The following is a 19,836-nucleotide window of genomic DNA, read 5'->3' as shown; positions in this document are numbered from 1 at the left end:
CCTTGAACTCTAAGATCAGCCCTATATTTTGGTTAAAAACTAGACTTTTTTTTCTTCTTATCTGCATAAGTGCAGGTATGGGTGAGAGGCCGAAAGCTGACAATGGCAGTCTTCGGTCACCCACCACCTTATTCATCGAGGCCTATCTTTCAACTGAACCCAGAATTCACAGATTTTGGCTAGTCTCACTTGTTCTGGGCATCTTGTCTCTGCCTTCCAACCAATGATATTATAGGGCTGCTATGCTTACCCAGAATTTATGTGGGTTTTCAAATTAAATTCTGACTCTCAATTTACTTGAGCCATCTTCCCAGCCCCTGCATTTATTTTTTAACTGACATATAAAAACACAAAAATTACTCATACCCGTAAAATAAATTCTGAAGAGTCACACACACCCATCATCATCTCCACGCCTCTGGGAATGGTACATGTACTGGGATCAGGCTGAGCATACCTCAAGAACTCAGCACAGCCTCACACCTCACAGTGCAAACACCCAGCATCCTTTCTCCTCTCGTCTTAGAAGCCCCCAACAGCCACTTGAACCACTCACTGCATAGAGAGAGCACTCAACTTTTTATTCAGATTGTCTTTGATATCAGTTCATCTGATGCCTTAACAACAAGTGTCTGAGTGTATGACTACTAGGGACAGTGGCTCTCAAAGCTTTGTTCATATTTTCCTAAGTAAGGGTCAAGAGTCCCACAAGCACTGGTGGTGGGGGCAGGGAACCTTCAGAGGCTGCCTAACTGGTCAACAGGAGGGGATGTTATGACAAATGCCACTAACCAAAAGCACTGGGAGAGGAGTGGCTCGGAGGGAACAAACATTCTGCCCTTCCAGGGAGAAAGCAGACAGGACATTGATACTAATAAGAAATAAGAACTGAGCAGTCAATGCTGGAGAAATGACTCAGCAATTAAAAGTACTTGTTATTCTTGTACTCAACACCCACATGGTGGCTCATAACCATCCATAATTCCAGTTTCAGGGGACCTGATGCCCTCTTTGGATCTCCAGTCACCAGGTATGTGGCACATACATAGATGCAGTAAAACACTCATACACATAAAATAACAGAAAATGCAAAAATGAGAGAAAAAAAAGAATTGGAAAGTTTCGCAGATATACACAGCAGGTCCCAGCCCTCAGAGCAAATGCAATCCTACTACTGCAGTCACGCTTCAGTGCTGCCTCTGACATGTGCAGAGGAGGGGCAGGAGAACTAGAGCAGGCAGATAACATGGCTTCGATGCTGCAAATGAAGACCTAAGCTCCTAAGACCAACTTCTTCAACATCTTCCCCCACTCTAAGAACGGCTGTTAGTGCAACTTCCTGGGGCTTCAGGGGATTTAAGCTGGTGACACAAATTCATAAGCTCCAACATGGCCCCAGAACAAGTGATAGCTGCTAACCCAAACAGCATGCCTAAAACATCATTCAATGCCTCTGATCTAAAAATAGAGTCTGACATCACTTCATTTCACAATATAAAACTAAAATCAGTTTGTTTGGTTTTTTTAAGAGTCATTTAGACCACGGGCTCCTTAAGAAGCATGAGCAACCCTGTTAACTTCACCCAGCCTAAGAAACTGGCTGTTCCCACACTAAATAGAGGCTCAGGCCACACTGAGATTCAGATTATGTGATGGCAGCGATGGCAGCCAGGCTTATGGCCACCCATAGCACAGGCTGCTCAAGTTGGGTCACAATGTCTCCACCACACTCCTCTGGGGGTTTAAAAACTGCTCATTCTTTAAGAGATGGGGTCAGTCTGCATCTGACCTGCAATTCCTATTTTTAGAGTTCAGAAAGTCATTTCTGCATGGCTTGTTTAGTGGAGCCTCCTGAGCTGCCCACACTTCCCAGTGAGGTTCACATTCTCACATTTCCAGAAAGGGCTCACAGACCTCATTCAGGTATGTAATCCCAAGCCCACTACATATGTGAGGGCTCTGTGGTTGTGACCTCCCTACCACGAAAGAGCATGCTTTGTGGAAGCAAGGCAGCTCTCGTCCTGCTATGCACTCAGTCTCAGCAACCAAACCTCAGTTCTAACACTCGGGGCTGGGCCTGGGTAAGAGCTGTAAATAGGCAGGCTCAGGTTACACACACCCAATGGGCAACTTCCCAGAAAGAATGAACACTTGGGCCTCAGTCAGAGTAATACTCTATCGTCATACTAAAAATGTGTCAGTAGCCTGCAGTGGTGGCATACACCGTTAACCTCAGCATTCGAGAGGCAAAGGCAGGGGATCTCTGGGCCTGAGGCCACCCTGCTCTACAGAGTGAGATCAAGGACAGCTAGGGCTATACAGAGAAACCCTATATTGGGAGGAGGAAAAAAAAGTGTGACACTGTCCTGTAGGCGCACCCAAATTCCTGGTCTGGCTTTTCATGATCACGCTAGACTCATTTGTCGGTTACTCACCTCCAGACTCCAGAGCAAAGTCCACCATTCCAGTCTTGTCTTGGGAGTACAGCTTCAGGGCATTATTTACAATGATGTGCGCTTGCTAGCAGGCCAAAAGAAAGAATGACGGTTAACGATGCAAGCAAAGGCCAGGGACCTCAAATGCCTATGCTCAGGGAACACAAGCATGCTATACTTCAGCCATGGCCAATAAATGGGTGGGATGGGGCCAGGCCCCCAACACTAGGGCACAGTTCACAGCAGGTATGAGAGCCAGGTGTCCTGGGCACTGTCACCATGAATGGGGGTGGGGGTGGGAGGGAAACTGCATACGGCTGGAAGCTACATAAACGCAAACTGGTATATGGAGCTCTTGGAACAAAAGGATTCAGTTGAATGCAAAGCTAAGCAGTGCTTCCAAATGACGGCAGAAGTAGTGCATCATCTGTGGCAAAGCTAGGTACACTGTGTTCTCAGAACACTGACACCCATGTAACCATGTGTCTATTGTAGAGGCTGAACCTATCTGCTTACTCACCGCTTCCGTGATTCCTGAAATCCCTGCCTTGTTCATGGCAGACAGGATGGCCTCAGATGTCGGGGCCTGTCCTGTCACTGTGATGTGATGTGTAATATTCTGCAGCACCTTCAGCTCAAGGTCACGTAAAAGCACCTGCAGCTCATCCTTGCTCACAAACCGAGAAGAAAGCTTCTCCAATAGCCACTCAAGGGAGCTGCCATGCTGATCCTCAGAGAACATGAGTCTCACAGTCTCCTGGATGCGGGCATCAGCCTGATGAGATGGAGAAAAGAACAGATAAGTGTGGGGCACTACAGTAGCAAACTGCTCCAACACAGCCTCAGGTACTCCAGAAGTACATCTCTGCAATACAGGACACAACTGTGACGTAACTGTCCCCTTCATATTAAATGTAAGGATTCTTCCCAAACTACTGGCACCTTCTAAACCAACTAGAAATGGACTGGAGCACACTGTATGAAAGCCATTTATACAGTGAACTATAGAAAGGGGAGCTGGGTTTTCTGATCTCCACTGAGTCTACTCAGCAGTCCCCGCCACAGAGTTCCATAGCTGAGGCATGGGCAGGCCCCTCTCCTCACTGCTCCTATAAACAGCTTGAGGTGTAGTCAGACAGGAGGCTGACTGGGTCCCTACGTACTATATATAAACTTCTTTTGTTTCCCATGGAAGCAATCAAGGGGCAAAGCACAGGAAAGGCATCCACTACCACAAAGCTGGCAGGGCTCCATACCCTCAATCCTGTTCTCTGTCCCCACAAATGGCCCCACTATGTAGTCTTCCTTCCTCAGTCTCCCACGACTACCTGATCCCTGCCCACCCCTGCTCATTTCCAGAAGACAATACACCAGAGTACATCTGTAACTGGATACTAGCAAAGACTGCAGGCCTGCCAGCCCACCAGCCAGCACCCAGGACGTGTATGTAGTGAGGGGGCGTGCATTTTAACCAGCAAGTAGGAGAGATTCCTGCCCATACACTTTGTTGTTCCCACCCGTCATCTCTCCTCCTACCGGCTCTGGGAGCTCTTTATACACAGACACTGCACAAATCAATGGTCTCAATGTGGCTTGTGAGGACTCCTGCCAACAAGATGTCTGCATTCTCAACAGACCCAAGGATGGTGGACCATGTAAAATCTGTGATATACTGTGACACAAAGATGGGCAAGTGGCAAAACATAGTTGGGGCCTACTGTGAGGACACACACAATCACTCTCTCATAATTCCAACATCTGTCAGTTGTACTGTATAATCAGAAAGAGTCATGCAGTGAGCTCAGGTGTGAGTAATCTATGCTGTTGGGATTGGGACACTCAAGAGTCATCAATGTGTGACTTGAAAACGTTTACAACCTCCAAGTATGGATGGGGTGAAGTTTGATCAGAGCATTTAGCTGGCCTGTGTTGGACTCTGGTTCATGCTCAGTACCACAAAAATAGACAAACTCTTAAAATATAATTAGAGAGAGAGGGAGAGAGAGAGAGAATGATGACTCAGTAGGTAAAGATGCTGCCACTAGACCTGACCTCCTGAATTTGATCCTCAGAACCCACATGGTGGGAGAAGAAAGTTGTTCCCCAAGCCATCCTCTGACCTCCACATACTTATTCTTTTTTTTAATATTTATTTATTTATTATGCATACAATACTCTGTCTGTGTGTATGTCTGTAGGCCAGAAGAGGCAGCAGACCTCATTTTACAGATGGTTGTGAGCCACCATGTGGTTGCCGGGAATTGAACTCAGGACCTTTGGAAGAGCAGGCAATGCTCTTAACCACTGAGCCATCTCTCCAGCCCCATACTTACATTCTTTTTCCCCCATAAGACAGGGTTCCTGGAACTCAGAGATAGATGCTTCTGCTTCCTCAGTGCTGACATTAAAGGCAGGTGACCATATGGCCTAGCACACTCTTACACGCTTGTGAAATACATATGGCTGCACAGTCACAAACCCAATAAACGAAATATTTAAAATGCAATTTTTGGGGCAGTGGTAGCACATACCTTTAATCCCATCACTCGGGAGGCAGAGGCAGGTGGATCCCCGTGAGTTCGAGGCCAGCCTGGTCTACAAGAGCTAGTTCCAGGACAGGCTCCAAAGCTACAGAGAAACCCTGTCTCAAAAAACAAAACAAATTAAAATGCATTTTTTTTAAAAGGTGGAGCTGGAGAGATGGTGAAGAGCTCTTCACAGGACTGGGGCACAGATCCCACAACCACATGACAAACCATGTTCCCACAAATGTCTGTAAAGCAGCTCTGAGGGGAGTACACAAAAGAGGACTTCTGGGACCTGCTGGTTTCCAGTTAGGTCAAGACACTCAGCCTCAAGAAGAGACCCTGTCTCCAAGGGAAAGGGCTTAAAATGATGGGACGTGACACCTGCTGACTTCTTCTGGTCTCTGTTCATGTCTCTGCATCTGTCTGCACATGCAGACACATACATAAAAATCTGAAAGTTTTGAAGGCAGCCATAGAGAAACATCTTGACAAAGTCAGGCGTGAGTTTCCTAACACCAGCACTTACCTGCTCACAGCTGGTCCTCAGATGCTGCCATTCTGACAGCTGTGACTTCAGCAGGTTCAGCTCCAGTTCTAAGTGCTGCACACGGTCTAGGAGGGGCTGCTCTTCAGTTCTGCTGGAAGCCATCAACCAGGGAAGGGACAGGGGTCAGGACCCAGATGTACTCAGAGGAGCCTCAACCCTAAACAAAGTAGCATGTCTATGTCCTCAAAATTACAAATAAGACCAGAAATGAGCTGCTGTCTAGCCACAGCCCTGAGGCTGAATCTGCAGCTCCATGTTCATGGGATGAACAGTGGAACTGAAGATGAGATCAAGGTATGATTAGTGACTGACCTTGGGGAGGGGATATGAGCTACCCATGAACACAGAGCATTGCAAGGGATGCTAACAAGCCCAGATGAAACAGGAATCTCCAAATAAATGTTCTGGATTTATACATGCATATGCCGAGTAAGGATTCACTGAAACCAGGCCTGGGAAGAGCAATGTGCACCACACTCCCTCCCGCCCCATCCCACATGCAGAGGGCCCATTAGCCGGCAAAAGCTGCTACCCAGTCACACCCACCACAGGAACTACAAAGGTTAGTACACACAAACCCAGAGGGTGCAAAGAAGATGCAGTGCTGGGGACAAGGAAAACGCTAGCAAGAAGCGGGAACAAGCATAACTGCTGAGGGACCAGGGCTTTGCAGTGGCACAAGGACCACCAGCTTCAGGTGCAAAAAGCTTGGCAGCCACAAGATATGTGGCTGCTAGGCACCAAGGTTTAGGCTGGGCCTTAACACAGATCCTTTGAGACACTGATGAAGCCAATGAGGCTAGGAAGGGGCCCATTATACACTGCCTGAATAGAGACAGTGCTAAGTTCCTCCGGACCCTCTCTCCCTTGCATGGTCCCAAGAGAATACCCAAAAAGATACCCAATGGCTGGTCATTTTAGGTGGCAAGTGACATCTGAACCTTAGCAGCCAGTAAATAGTTGGTCACCACGCTCCACATAGGCGGAGTACCATGGGAGACAAACTCAGAGCTCCTGAGGTCACCTACCTGCCTGCTCTCAGCTTGCTTTCTTCCAGCTCCTTCTGGATAGCCTGGGAAGCAGGGGAGATTTTGTAAACAATTACACCCTGAGTTCATAAATCATGTCTAAGTAACTTAAAACTTCACATATTGAAGGATGAAGTCTTAGCTTCTGAATGCCTGAGTAAAGGCATCAAAGGTGAGTATGGCTGGGCCTCTTTCTGACTCAGGTCAAGTGCATTCTGGGTCTCCTGACAAGTTGAGGCCTTGTTTCCTGCTCAGCTGAACTTTCCTGACACCAACAATCAGAAAGTAGGAGTTGATCCCAAGAGCCTGAGGGTTATTCTGCTTATCCCCACTCAGTAAAATGATGCTTTAGCTCAGCCCAGTGAGTACATAAGCATCTGCCATGTCTAGCTCCATGTTGTGCCCTAAGAATGCTTAGCCCTGCCCCCACGAGTTACATGGTCTGCAGTGCAGACCCACCTGAACACCCAGTTTGGCAGCACGCAAGTGAGACTCTCCCACCCACACTGACATTATGCAAAGCATGTTCTGTGTATGTTTTTTGGTAGAGTGTCCGAGCGACAGCAGGGCCTCATAGGATTCATGAGCAGGTGACTGGATTTTGAAGACAGCACAGCCACCTCTGTTCTGTCAGGCTCACAGGTCAAGCAGTTAAGCAACAGAGTTGAAATGCCCAGAAAACAAAACCACAAGACACAGCTCTTTCAACTGTACAGATCAAAAGCAAGACCTTAAAACAATGTAGTCCTTGACTACAGCTTTGGAGAATATTGGTGGCCAACTGAGCTTTATTAAAAAACTGGTTTGAGCTGGGCAGTGGTGGCAAACACCTTTAATCTTAGCACTCAGGAGGCAGAGGCAAGTGGATCTCTTATGAATTTGAGGCCAGCCTGGTCGACAGAGTGAGTTCCAGGACAGCCAGGGATATACAGGGAAACCCTGTCTTGAAAAACCAAAAAAGAACAACAACAACAACAAAAAAAAAAAACCCCATAGTTGGGGGATAGTGAAAAGGGTCAGTGGGAGAAGGCACCGTGCCAAGTTTGATGATCTGAGATCAATGCCAGGACACACACAATGAAAGGTGAGAAACAACTGTGATAAGCTGTCCTCTGACTTCCACATGCACTCTGGCATGCAAGTGCTCTTGCCTAGCAAGTGTGAGGCCCTGAGTTCCGCCCCCACAGGCAGGCACAGTGCGCCACCCTCACTCCCACTCCCACCCCAAGGCATGCATACCCACAGTTGCTTTGGGGGGCTTCAATTATAAAGGCAAGAACAAATACCTCAGGGTTGGGGAGAGGGTTCACTGGGTAAAGTATTTGCTGTGCAAGCATAAGGACCTGAGTTCAAAATCCCAGCACTCATGTAAGAAGCTGAGTGTGACTGTACACACCAGTAACCTTGGTGTTGTGAGGGGCAGAGAAAGAAAGCTCAGCGAGAGACCTTGTCTCAATGGAAAGAGGCAGAGTAAGAGCAGGATCCCTAATGCCCTCCTTTGTCTCCATGCGTTCACTCCCACACATGTGCACCCAGCAAGCAAAACAAAACAAAACAAAAAAGGCAATGAAAGAATAAATACCTCAGATTTTTCTGTCAGTTTTCTAAGAATATCTTCCAAGTTGGAAAGACGCACATCATGGTCATGGTGGAAAGTCATGAAATCCGTCTAAAAAGGAAAGTGCAGAATGTCCAGCTAAGAGAGCTCAGCAGGGTACACATGCCATTAGGGCAGGCCAATAATCCCTACTGCAGCTACAGCTTAGAGGTGTCATCCCTAGCCACGGCCCTATTTATCTCTGGCTGGAGGTCTCAGGCCCAAGAGAAATCATACAGTTTGTTTTGTGGCAACTTCATGTCCAATCACAGATCCACTCGGTACTATGATCTTCCCAGTTCTAAAATAAAGCCCTATGGATAAAGATCCAGGGCACACCCATTTCCTTCTGTCATCTCTCACCCATACCAAGACACACACTATGTCCACACTCACTGGCAACATCCAAAAGCACTATTCACAGTAAGGTCCCATTGTGTGATTAGGTTACTTATTCAGAAGGTGACTAGGGCAAGCATGGTAGCACAGGGCTGTCACCCCAGCCTTCAGGAAGCAGAGGCAGAGGATTTTGAGTTGTAACCCAACATTTCTGGGCTCAGTGAGGCCACAATCAACAAAAGCATCAAGTGAGATTTCATTCCATAGGCAAAGTATAAGCACTTGCCTAGCATGCACAAGGCCCAGGATTAATTCCATCCCCAGCACCATACCAAAAGAAAAAAAAAAAATCTTTTTATTTGTGTTATACTATGGATAGGAAAAGTCACCTCAAAAGGCTTGTGTTGAAGGCTTGGTCCTCAGCCTGGTGACCCAATCACTGAGATCACCTTACCACTGGACCAGGAGGGATCACTGGGCCAACCTACCCATAGAGCAGGCAACAGATGGACTTGTTACCTGCTGACACAACTGGGCGGAGGTAGCAATGTTTGAAGGGCTTTGTTGGAGGTAGTACAGCACCAGGGATGTGTCCAAAGAGCAGATCTTGTCCTGGTCCCTTCTTCTCTGCCTCATTTGTGCCATGAGGTGTTTTATCACAGTGGCAAGAAGAGCACTGATAAGAGTCACCATGTAGACCAGGTACCGAAGGAGTTTCTGGGTCTTACCTTTGCACCAAGTGGTTCTGTGGTGCCCATCTCCTGCAGGTGCTGTCCAACCACATCCTTGACCCATAGTGACAGCCCTTCCCTGCCATCATCCACTTGGTCCACCCGCATTTGGAGTTTCTGAAGCAGGACTGTCAGCTCTGCAAGTCTCTTATCGTGGTTGTGGCACTGCACACTCAAAGAGGCTACCTTCTGTCCCATGTCACTCTCCTGAGGCCACTGGGAAGCCTCATAATCAACCTGAGATGAAACCAAAAGGGATACTCCAGATTGGGGCTGTAGTTCTTTCTACTTCCATGTTGGGCAAAGTAAGAAATGTTATTCATTCATACTCATAACTGAGTAATGGAATACTTATAATTCTGCAATTATCTGAACTATTTTAGAACATCTGAAAAGCTATAAAACTTGTGTTATTTTGTGTTTTTACAATTTTAGGGCCATGTATGGTACATGCCTTTAATTCCAATAGTTGGGAGGCAGAGACAGGTAGATCTCTGTGAGTTCTAGGCCAGCCTAGTCTACAAAATAAAAGCCTGTCTCAAAAATATTTTCCCCCAGCCGGGCAGTGGTGGCTCACGCCTTTAATCCCAGCACTCGGGAGGCAGAGGCAGGCGGATCTCTGTGAGTTCGAGGCCAGCCTGGTCTACAAGAGCTAGTTCCAGGACAGGCTCTAAAAAAGCTGCAGAGAAACCCTGTCTCGAAAAACCAAAAAAAAAAAAAAAAAAAAAAAAGGGAAAAATATTTTCCCCCTATGGGGAAATCTAAGACTACCTGTTCACAAGTAGCATGAAAAAAGCTCTAAAGAACACATGCTCGTGGTACCACCAAGACCTCTCTGATTGGTTACCTTCAGAGGTGGACTGGGGGGAAGAGGGCCAGGTCTGTGCATGTCCTCGGGATCGCTGACTCTCTGTGCTGGCTGCATGGCCGTCCAGTTCAGCACTGGTAGGAGTGAGAGGAAGTTGCCCTGACCCCATAGGGAGAGACCAGCACCTGAGGAAAAAAGACAGCAGTGTGCACATGTACAGGCCCCAACATAGTCAGAGACTGTTTCCACACTGTAACACGTGGACATGTGCTGGTCTCTGAAAGTCATCATGCCACATCTTACCTAGTAAAAGTAGGAGTGGGAAGAGCAAGACAAAAACCTTGCATATATTTCGAAGGCACCTAAGTATAGAAAGGAAACCGTTAACTTTGGAAAGTCAGAGGTAGAGTGGTATTCTGCCCCTCCCTGTGCATACTAAACACCCTGCTGAAGTTTTATCTACAAGGCCTGGCTACACCCACAGGAGGCCCTTTATACACAGCTTGCTAGCAATCTGAGAGGTGCTATCTGGTACCACAAGAAAGACACAAAGGCCTGAGGCCCTGTCCTGAGGGTAGCACCCACTGTGGTGAGCTGGTGCCCACATAACTCACTAGGGCACTAGCATAGGATCTGACTGAGACCTCTAGCTTTACATATATCCAGTGCGCTTAACAATAGCAGTTGCCTTTTCACCTCTGTTAATTTGAAAAACAAAAATATGAAGGTCCGCTGTAAAATATATAAAAATGTATTGATGCAGACACTACAAATGTAAGCTGAGCCGCTATAGAGCTGCCTACAACTGGTAAAGAACAGCTGTTTACCTCCCCATGCAAACATAGGTCCCAATGCTGACAAGGCATCCTGACCTTGACACAGGAGCCCCTAACATTGACATGAGATCTTCACATTGACAGTTTCTTACCTGGTAAGAAGAAACACATTCAGCCAAGAAATCAAAGTAACAAATTGGTACCATCCACTCCCTAGCCACCAGAAGGTTCCAGAGGCTGCCTTCCCTACAAGACAAGAGAGCAAGTCTGAGGAAACATGCTTTATAAGCTGCTCCTAGATGAATGTTTCTGGGAAGATGCTGGTAGGTTTGTTGGAGGGACAAAGACCCTATAACTCTAGTGACCAGGGCAGGAGAACAGTGAGCAACACCAGCTACACACAGGATGAAACGAGGGGAAGCACCATTCCATGCAGCTCAAGCCATGTATCATGGGTCTTAAGGCCCACACACCCAACACGTGACAAACAGGATGCCATGTGCCTGAAGCAGAGACAAGCATGTCACATTGGGAACCTAACATGAAGCTCTAACCTGGTCCCGTACATTTGCTTACAGCTGCCCCAAACTTTATGAGAGTACTAACACAGAAGCCACATAACCACCTGGAGCAGTAACAGCCAGCCAGAGCGCCGACCATATGGCCTCAGCCACAGACCACCCAGCAGCTCTGGTCCTGTGTAGTGCTCGAACCAAGAGGTCACCTGTGGCAGAGAAGACACGGCAGAGGGCACTGTCAGACAGACTGCAGGGGTCAGCACATACTGACAGTACAGAGAGCAAGGCTGCCAGTATACTCTGCCCAAACTCCCTCTGGTATCCCAGGAAGAAAACCTTGCTGTGCTCACTTGGATTCCCTCATGCACATTCTTTGTTCTGAAACAAGGTCATCTTTGAACCAGTATCCCAGTTTGGTTTTGAACCCACCACACAGTCAAAAATGACAAACTTCCAGCCTCCCAAGTACATGAGCCATCATACTTGGCTCACTGTGGTTTTGTTTGGTTTTGTTTTTTGAAGGGAGGGTGTTGAGATAGGGTCTCACTATGTATCCTGGCTAGCCTCAGATTCACAAGATCCACTCACTTCTACATCCCAAGCTCCCAAATGCTGGGATTAAAGGCATGTGCTACCACACTCAGCTCACCCACAGATACTTAACAGAGAGGCAGGTGCCTCTTCACCACACCCTATCAAAGGGTCTAGAAGGTGCTCATAAATGCAGGTGGGTGGTGCTAGCAGAGTTCACAGTGGGAAAGTAGTCTTTTATGATGACTGACATTCTATAGCATCACTGGACAAGCAACAAAATGAACTTGCACTCAACCTTTCATTACATAGAGCAGAAAACTTACCCCTTCTTGCTGACCCCCGTTTTTAAAGAAAAGGTCTTTTTATGTTGCCAGGCTGGCCTCAAATGATCCTATTTGAGCCTCCTAAGCAACTACAGGTATGTATTACCAAACCAAAGGTTTGTTTTTTTTTTTTTAATCAACTTTGCTCCATTTTTTTCAAGAGTGATTACTGACTCTTACCCTAATATTAACATGCTAACCCCGTAACCATTAAGTTGTTTGAACACAGCATATAACAAGAGAGTGTGGCTTAAGACAATTAAAAATAAATGTTTCTCATATGTGTATAACCGTTTTGCCAGCACATATGTCTGTGTACATGCATGCTTGGTGCCTGTGAAGGCCAGAAGTGTGTTGAATCCCCTGAACTAGACAGTTGTTAGCCACAATGTAGGTGCTGGGAATTGGTCCTCTCAAAGAGCAGCAGTCAGTGGTCTTAACTATGGAGCCATCTCTCTAGCCCAAAGAGGGTTTTTTTTTAAAGGGCATATTACTTTTATGTTTATTATTATCTATGAGACAATTACTTGTGGAGGGTCTTTTGAGATAGCATTTCACTATACAGCTCTGGCTCTCCTGGAACTCACCATGTGTAGCAGGCTGACCACAAGCTTGTGGTGTGATTCTCCTGCCTCTGCCTCCAGCTGAGGCAACTATTTCTGAAGGTCAGATTAAAAAACAAACAAAACCAAAAAAACAGCTGACCAAGAGGTGTCCCCAAAAGGTACCTGGAAATTATAGGCATGGCTGAGAAAGCACATACCCTTTACAGGTACTTCTTGGGCCTGGGCGGTAGCTGAAAGAGCTCGTGCCAATACAAGTGTCAATGAGGCCATGCTAAACAAATTCACAAAACATTCCAAGAGATTCTGTGTACTTTTTCCACTACTGCTATTGAGACAGGGTCTCACCATACATGTATCCTAGGCTGGCCCTGAGTGCATGCATGGTCTATAGTGCTTTGTGAATCTGGCACCACAAATAAGCCAAACAAACACAGCAGTACTTTTGACAAGAACAAGCAAACAGAACAAGGTACGAGACATAACCTGTGTAGGTGCAGAGGCGACCCATGGCCCCTGCCACCCTGTGTGGCTGGGGCAGTTGCGAGTGGGTGGCTGTGTGTGTCTGAAGGTGCTTCTTCCCCTTACAGTCATCGCCTGTGGTGTGGTGACAAGGGATGGAGTGACAGGTTAATATGCAAACCTCAATCAGAATATTGCACAGAATGTTCAAGAACCTAGGAAGCTATCACCCCAAATCACAGCTAGCATCCAGACCAGCTTATTGCTGGCCAGTGAAGCAATAAGCTAGGTAGGCTGTTCATTCTGTAATATTGGAGCCCCAGTATTACAATGGGGCTGGGACCCTCCAAGACCAGCACCACCTTGAATGAGGAAGATGTACTCACACAGGGACTCCCCGTCCACTCTGGAAAGTTCTCCGGCAGTTATCCTCCCACAGTGACCGAGATGGGCTGCAACACATGCAGAAGGGGCTGAGAAAGCTCAAAGCCAGCTTGAGTGCCAGATGCCCTATAAAGCCAGTGTGACTAGAGATCATGCCCCAGGAGTGTCAGAGATGCTGATGGTTCTCACCAAATAGGTGAGCATAGGCAACTGGAAGATCAGAACGCTCCAGGCTGTTAAGGTACATCAGCAATTGACAGGTAAGGACTGGTTTGCCTAAAAGGTTTCTGAAGCATGCTTCTAAATGGCATGCAAATGAACTGGTTTTGCTTAATAAGCAAAAGTCAAAAATTGAGTCCATTAACTTTACAATTTATGTGTTGTGTGTTTATGTGTGTGTGTGGTATAATATATACATTCATGCAGGTATACCCAGAGGCCAGAAGAGGGTGTCAGGTCCCTGGTACTGGAGCTACAAGAGGATATAAGCCTCCAATGTGGGTGCTGGGAACCCAACTGAGGTTCTCCTCCGGAGCAAAAAGTACCCTTAATTGCTGAGACAGCACTCAAGCCCCCACCCCTACTTTTTAAAAACTTTAAAAAAAAAAAGAACCTTTTACTTTGAAAATATTAAATTTGGGCCAGTGAGATGGCTCAGAAGGTAAAGCACTTGCCATGAGTCTGAAGGAGAAAAAACAACTTCACAAAGTTATCCCCTGATCTCCATGAATACCTATACACACAATAACAAACTCCTAAAATCTAAATCCTGACCAATCTTCAGAGCGTCAAACTGCACACAGGTCCCATCAACACTTGACAAGCTCCCACAGGAAGAAGACCCACAGAGCAGCTACAAGAGAGCAGCATGGAGAACGCAGGGGATGCAGTGAAGAGCCGCAGAAGAAGCAGGGCTTCCTCCACCTTGAAAGCAGGATTTGGTGGAGAAAGGAGAAAAAATATTTAAATACCTTCTGACCCATGGCTCTTTGTCTCATAGCTTTGTGATTCATAAGCTCTGGATTCATAGCCTTTCAATTTGTAAGTTTCTGATTCAAAACTGAGCTTCATTAAAACCACTTGAAAAAGTTGAACTATGAATGATGCAAAGGACGAAGAGGTACACTTGGCCAGCCACAGAGTCCTATCCAGGTAAAAGGATGCACCGCCTAGTGAAAAACCATGAACACACGTCATTTCTTCCCACTGATTTATCCGCCCAATGAACCAGATGGCCAAATTGTCGTTTTCAAAAAGAGCCAAGTTGTAAAGCATTTTTAAACTGTACCCTTGGAAGAAGACCACCTGAGAAGAGCATCCACCAGAGAGTCAGTCAGAACTGTAGAGGAAGCGCAGTGGTGGCCTCTCCATAAGTGAGGTCTCAGGCTCTGGCACACCCCCTATGAGGATGCAGAGCCATGGAGGCACACATTGAAGGCTCTCTGGCTCCCACAGTGGCTGAGCTTGAAAAAACTTTTCAGTGAGCCTAGCATGTGGAGGGAAGTGCCGTAAGTCACGCCTTCATGTTCTTGGAGGCATTTCTTCATGAGAAGAGTATGGAGTCGAGCGGGTCCATGGTGCTGTCTAGTCCACAGACATCTGTGGGGCGCTGGAGACCCATGGCCTACCAAGTACTTCATCCATTTATTCCCAAGCCCAGAAATGCTTAGCATGTTCAGACCTGAGCTGGAGGCCAGCATGAATTAGTGAAGTGTGGGTGGCATGGTTTGAAAGAAAATACTAGAGCTTTAAATTTTTCAGAAGAGGGTTGGAGAGACAGCTCAGTGGAAGGAGCCCTTCCAGAGGATCCACATGGTGGCTCATGGTGGCCCATCCATAATTCCACTGTCAGGTGATTTGACCTCTGCAGGGCACTGCACATACACAGTGCACAAACATATATGCAGGCAAAACCCATACACATAAAATAATGCACTGATACACATAAAATGGTAAGTCTTATTAGTAGTAATTAACTTTTTTTCAAAAGGATAGTGACGGGACTATTTTCTAACTGGAACATTGTACTACAAAATCACAAACCTGAGCAGTCAGCCCAAAAGTCAATAGGCTCCACAGCCACTCTTGCACATGCCCCTCACAGGCTAGAGGAAATGTAGAGGTTTAGCCAGAGGCATGCATGTCCGTTTCCTAGCTAATCAAAAACTCATCACATTGGCAAGATGTTAGCAAAAGAAAAATGTTGAGCTGGCAAGAGTAAGAGGGTTCCAAGGCTAACGGCAGGAGCAGAACATGTGTTTGGCATGTGTAAGGAAGCCTTGGGTTCGATCACAGGACCAAAAGAGTAAAAGAAGGAGAAAAATCCATATCTGCTGTAGGGGATAGCCAGTCTTTATCAAAGGTAGCTGGAAGGATATATATACAACTGAAATAACACACAGCATAGACATCAAAATAATCTCAGTTAGCATACAACTCTTAAAGCTGTGCAGCCTAAGCTATAGCTAAGCAGAGACACCCAGGCACAGGTGCATGGCTCAGTATATAGGCTGAACTGCTGGGAGGCGCACTTCACCTGCAGACAGCGGGCAGTTGGTCTTTCTGTTACAAGTACTGGCTCGAGGAGCAGAAGCTACAGGAGGGCTGAGCTAAGAAGCATACTATAGCACTACCTGGCGCTGACTGGAAGAGGGCAGTGCGGTGAGGGGGATATCTGTACGGCCCAGCAGTGCCCCTGCTAGCAGGCATCAGGTTCAGCTGTGTAAAGGAAGCTGGTGGGAGCATCTGGGATAAGCCATGGCCCAGTGAGAGCTGTGAAGCAAGGCCAAAGGGAGGCACTAAGCTCACAGAGGCCCTCACACTCACAGATATGATAAGGAAAAGCAGTGTCCCTTGATCCAGCAGCCACCTCTCCCTTCCCTTTCTATGATTATTACTTTGTGACATTAATGTTAAAAAGTGCTGACAACACTACAGCAGACAAAGTCTGCACACAGGAATAAAACTGTGGGGCTGGAGAGATGCTCATTTGTTAAGAGCAATGGCTGCTCTTCCAGAGGTCCTGAGTTCAATTCCCAGCAACCACATGGTGGCTCACAACCATCTGTAATAAGATCTGGTGCCCTCTTCTGGCAAGCAGGGATACATGCAGGCAGAACACTGCACTCAATCATTCAATCAATCAATCGATCGATCGATCAATCTATCTTTTTAAGAAATAGGACTGTCGCCGGGCGCACGCCTTTAATCCCAGCACTCGGGAGGCAGAGGTAGGCGGATCTCTGTGAGTTCGAGGCCAGCCTGGTCTACAAGAGCTAGTTCCAGGACAGGCTCCAAAGCCACAGAGAAACCCTGTCTCGAAAAACAAAAAACAATAAACAAAAAACAAAAAAACAAGAAATAGGACTGTAGAAACAAGAAACTAGACATGAGCAATAAGGATGGAATTCTCAGTGCTGCTCTGGCCTTCCTGGCACTCATGGTGGGGAGGGCCGAGCATCATGCTTGAAAAACAGAAGGGTCTGTAGTCGTTCTCAACGTGGCCCAGGAGGAAGTTTGCGCAGTCCAAAACAACCTGCCTGCTTAGCTACTTGTGATGACCTCTGCATCAAGTAAGAAAGTCAGGATGCTGCCACCACCCAAATGCCAGACTCCAAGTTATCCTCCCAGAGCACCCCTGTCTGACACCATCACACCAGAGACCCCACTCTGAGCAGCATCGACTTCTGGTGCTACAGCCACCTGGGCATCTGGGCTGCACTGGAATGACACAGAAAAGCACCCAAGTTGGAAGCCACAGAAGTAGGAATTTTTCTTTTGCTTATATTCAGTCCAAATTTACCAAACCCTAACTACTTCTGAACTACTTCCAGGTATAAAAATACTAAGCACAGAACCACACGCTGGGAAGGGACAAGTAGGACAGAGCTAATTCAGGTCTATTTAACTCTGCAAGAATAATTCTGAGTTCAACTCTGTAAGGGAAACAGGGTAAGACACCAAGGCCTGTGCTGGGGATGGAACCTAAGGCCCATAGTCAGATTTATAAGAACAAGAAGAGCTGGGCAGACCCTTTTACTAACTACAGAGGCAGGAGACTTACGCTGTTTTAGAGTCCTATCTCTGGAGTAAACCCTCGAGGTGGTCCCATGGGTGGCAGAGTGGGCCGTGAGTGCATCAGTGCGCGCTGAGAGCATCCTGCAGTCATGGCAGGTGTATCCATTACTGGCTGTCACCTCTGTTGCCAGTTCACCGTTTCCCTGAGTAGCAGCTTTATTTCCACCTGAGGTTTTCAAAAGGCAAATGAAAGCTAGTGATCACTATCTGCAGATTACCCAACCATGGCTTCTGGTTTGAAAAGTATACAAAGTATCAAAGTAATTACCTTTAAGGTCTCCATCATCATCAAGACCTGAAATACACATACACACACATTACACTGTGAAAAAGAACCACCACAACTGTGCCGGGTGACAGGTCAGCGCTATGCAGTGGCATTGTGGGGGTCTGTTTCTAAAATGCCTGAACCTCTTGTCACCCAAAGGTGATGTGGCATGGGAAGAGACCTGCATTCTAGCACATTCTGGTCCACAAGGACAGACAAGAGGAAAGAAGTAGCCAGCTGTGTGGACCCTCTAGGCTTTAAACTTACACCACGTGTGGCCTGAGACTGCTCCATGGCTAAGCAAAGCAGAGGCAACCCAAGCCAAGCACTCAGGACTTCTAGAGCTAAACTGGCTCTTCTAACTCCTTCAGCAGAGCAGCCGGAACATAAGCTGAACTCAGCAGGCAGCTCTGTGGCTCTTAGCAGAGGCTGTGTCTGTGTGCTCAGCCTTGGTGACATGGCATAGGTCACCTTAAGGATGCAGATGGCCCTGTATCTGAGCTGGGGCAGACTCTTGACTTCCAGTACTGATTGCTTCACAGCAAGTCCTTTATTTTAGAAGGGGTCTTTTATGGAGCTCGGGTTGGCCCCAAACTCACTATGTAGTTTAGGTTTGGCTTCAACTCCTGATTCTCCTGCCTTCACATTCTGGGTTTCTGGATTATAGGAATATTCAACCATGTCCAGCCTGTAACAAGTGTTTTCTAATGACTCAGAAATACTTTTTTGTTGTTATTTTTTTTTTTCGAGACAGGGTTTCTCTAGGTAGCCTTGGCTGTCCTGGAACTCACTCCGTAGATTAGGCTGGCTTCAAACTCACAGAGATCTGCCTGCCTCTGCCTCCAGAGTCCTAGAATTAAAGGTGTGTGCCACCACTGCCCGGTTTCAGAAATTTTACTGCTTTCTAGAACACACCAGGAATTTTATACTACATTTGAGTGTCCCATACTGAGAGTGGCTTATAGAGCCGGGCGGTGGTGGCTCACGCCTTTAATCCCAGCACTCGGGAGGCAGAGGCAGGCGGACTCTGTGAGTTCGAGGCCAGCCTGGTCTACAAGAGCTAGTTCCAGGACAGGCTCTAAAAAAGCTGCAGAGAAACCCTGTCTCGAAAAACCAAAAAAAAAAAAAAAAAAAAAAAAAGAAGAAAAAAGAAATAAAAAAGAGAGTGGCTTATAGGATTGCTGTCTGTTCACTTAATCTGTCATAATAATCACACCTCGTCTAAGCCACTGAGACAGCAGACGAATACAGGATCCACATGCCCCCCGGGAGCCCGCAAAGAGCTTAACCGTACTGTCAGCAAACCATTTGAAGGCCAACCTCTGGCCCCTCCCAGAACAACTGCAGACAAAACCATGCTGGGGATAAGGACGTTCGAGTCTGTGGTTACTAACCCCAGAAGTGGTCCACTTTGGTCTGCTCACGAATCAGAGACTCATCTAGCACAGGATGCCGCAGCACCGTGGCACTCCTCAAGCTGCAAGAGCTGTCATGGCTGGTGCTGGAGGACACGCCCTTCCCCGACAGGTGGTTGATGCTAAAAGCTGGCTTGCTTGCACTTCTGCGCTGTCTGACTGTCCTACAAAGAGGTAAGAAATGCGTTTTTAGACTTTCCTTAGAAAATATAGAATCACTAGATTTTGTTTTTTTGTTTTTTGTTTTTCGAGACAGGGTTTCTCTGCAGCTTTTTTAGAGCCTGTCCTGGAACTAGCTCTTGTAGACCAGGCTGGCCTCAAACTCTCAGAGATCCGCCTGCCTCTGCCTCCCAAGTGCTGGGATTAAAGGCGTGCGCCACCACCGCCCGGCAGAATCACTAGATTTTATCCACACAAAATTTGTGCCAAAGAACACACACAGCATTTTAAGACAAGTCATTTTTATGCCTTGTCTGCTATAATCTAAACATCCATAATCTAAA

The 19,836-nt window shown here is 46.9% G+C and overlaps 1 protein-coding gene across 5 annotated transcripts in view; it reads right to left on the bottom strand.

Annotated features, from left to right (window-relative positions):
• Sun1 (Sad1 and UNC84 domain containing 1) overlaps positions 1-19,836 on the bottom strand; it is a 48,709-nt gene that overhangs the window by 6,105 nt on the left and 22,768 nt on the right. For 2 of the 5 annotated variants that reach the window (XM_038344950.2, XM_038344951.2), the window contains exons 4-19: positions 19,313-19,497; positions 17,919-17,945; positions 17,637-17,816; positions 14,545-14,742; positions 13,576-13,641; positions 13,214-13,324; positions 11,415-11,513; positions 10,942-11,035; positions 10,317-10,375; positions 10,053-10,198; positions 9,203-9,442; positions 8,121-8,207; positions 6,539-6,582; positions 5,490-5,601; positions 2,956-3,210; positions 2,436-2,520 (exon numbers count right to left, since the gene is read on the bottom strand). In XM_038344950.2, the coding sequence (XP_038200878.1) occupies positions 2,436-2,520; positions 2,956-3,210; positions 5,490-5,601; positions 6,539-6,582; positions 8,121-8,207; positions 9,203-9,442; positions 10,053-10,198; positions 10,317-10,375; positions 10,942-11,035; positions 11,415-11,513; positions 13,214-13,324; positions 13,576-13,641; positions 14,545-14,742; positions 17,637-17,816; positions 17,919-17,945; positions 19,313-19,497 (1,988 nt within the window). The remainder of the gene's footprint in view (positions 1-2,435; positions 2,521-2,955; positions 3,211-5,489; positions 5,602-6,538; positions 6,583-8,120; positions 8,208-9,202; positions 9,443-10,052; positions 10,199-10,316; positions 10,376-10,941; positions 11,036-11,414; positions 11,514-13,213; positions 13,325-13,575; positions 13,642-14,544; positions 14,743-17,636; positions 17,817-17,918; positions 17,946-19,312; positions 19,498-19,836) is intronic. The other 3 variants (XM_038344952.2, XM_038344953.2, XM_038344954.2) reach the window with 3 other exon arrangements.

The sequence above is a fragment of the Arvicola amphibius genome, chromosome 10, assembly GCF_903992535.2.
Source record: "Arvicola amphibius chromosome 10, mArvAmp1.2, whole genome shotgun sequence".
Taxonomy (NCBI): domain Eukaryota; kingdom Metazoa; phylum Chordata; class Mammalia; order Rodentia; family Cricetidae; genus Arvicola; species Arvicola amphibius.
This window is presented reverse-complemented; position numbering and strand designations above follow the sequence as displayed.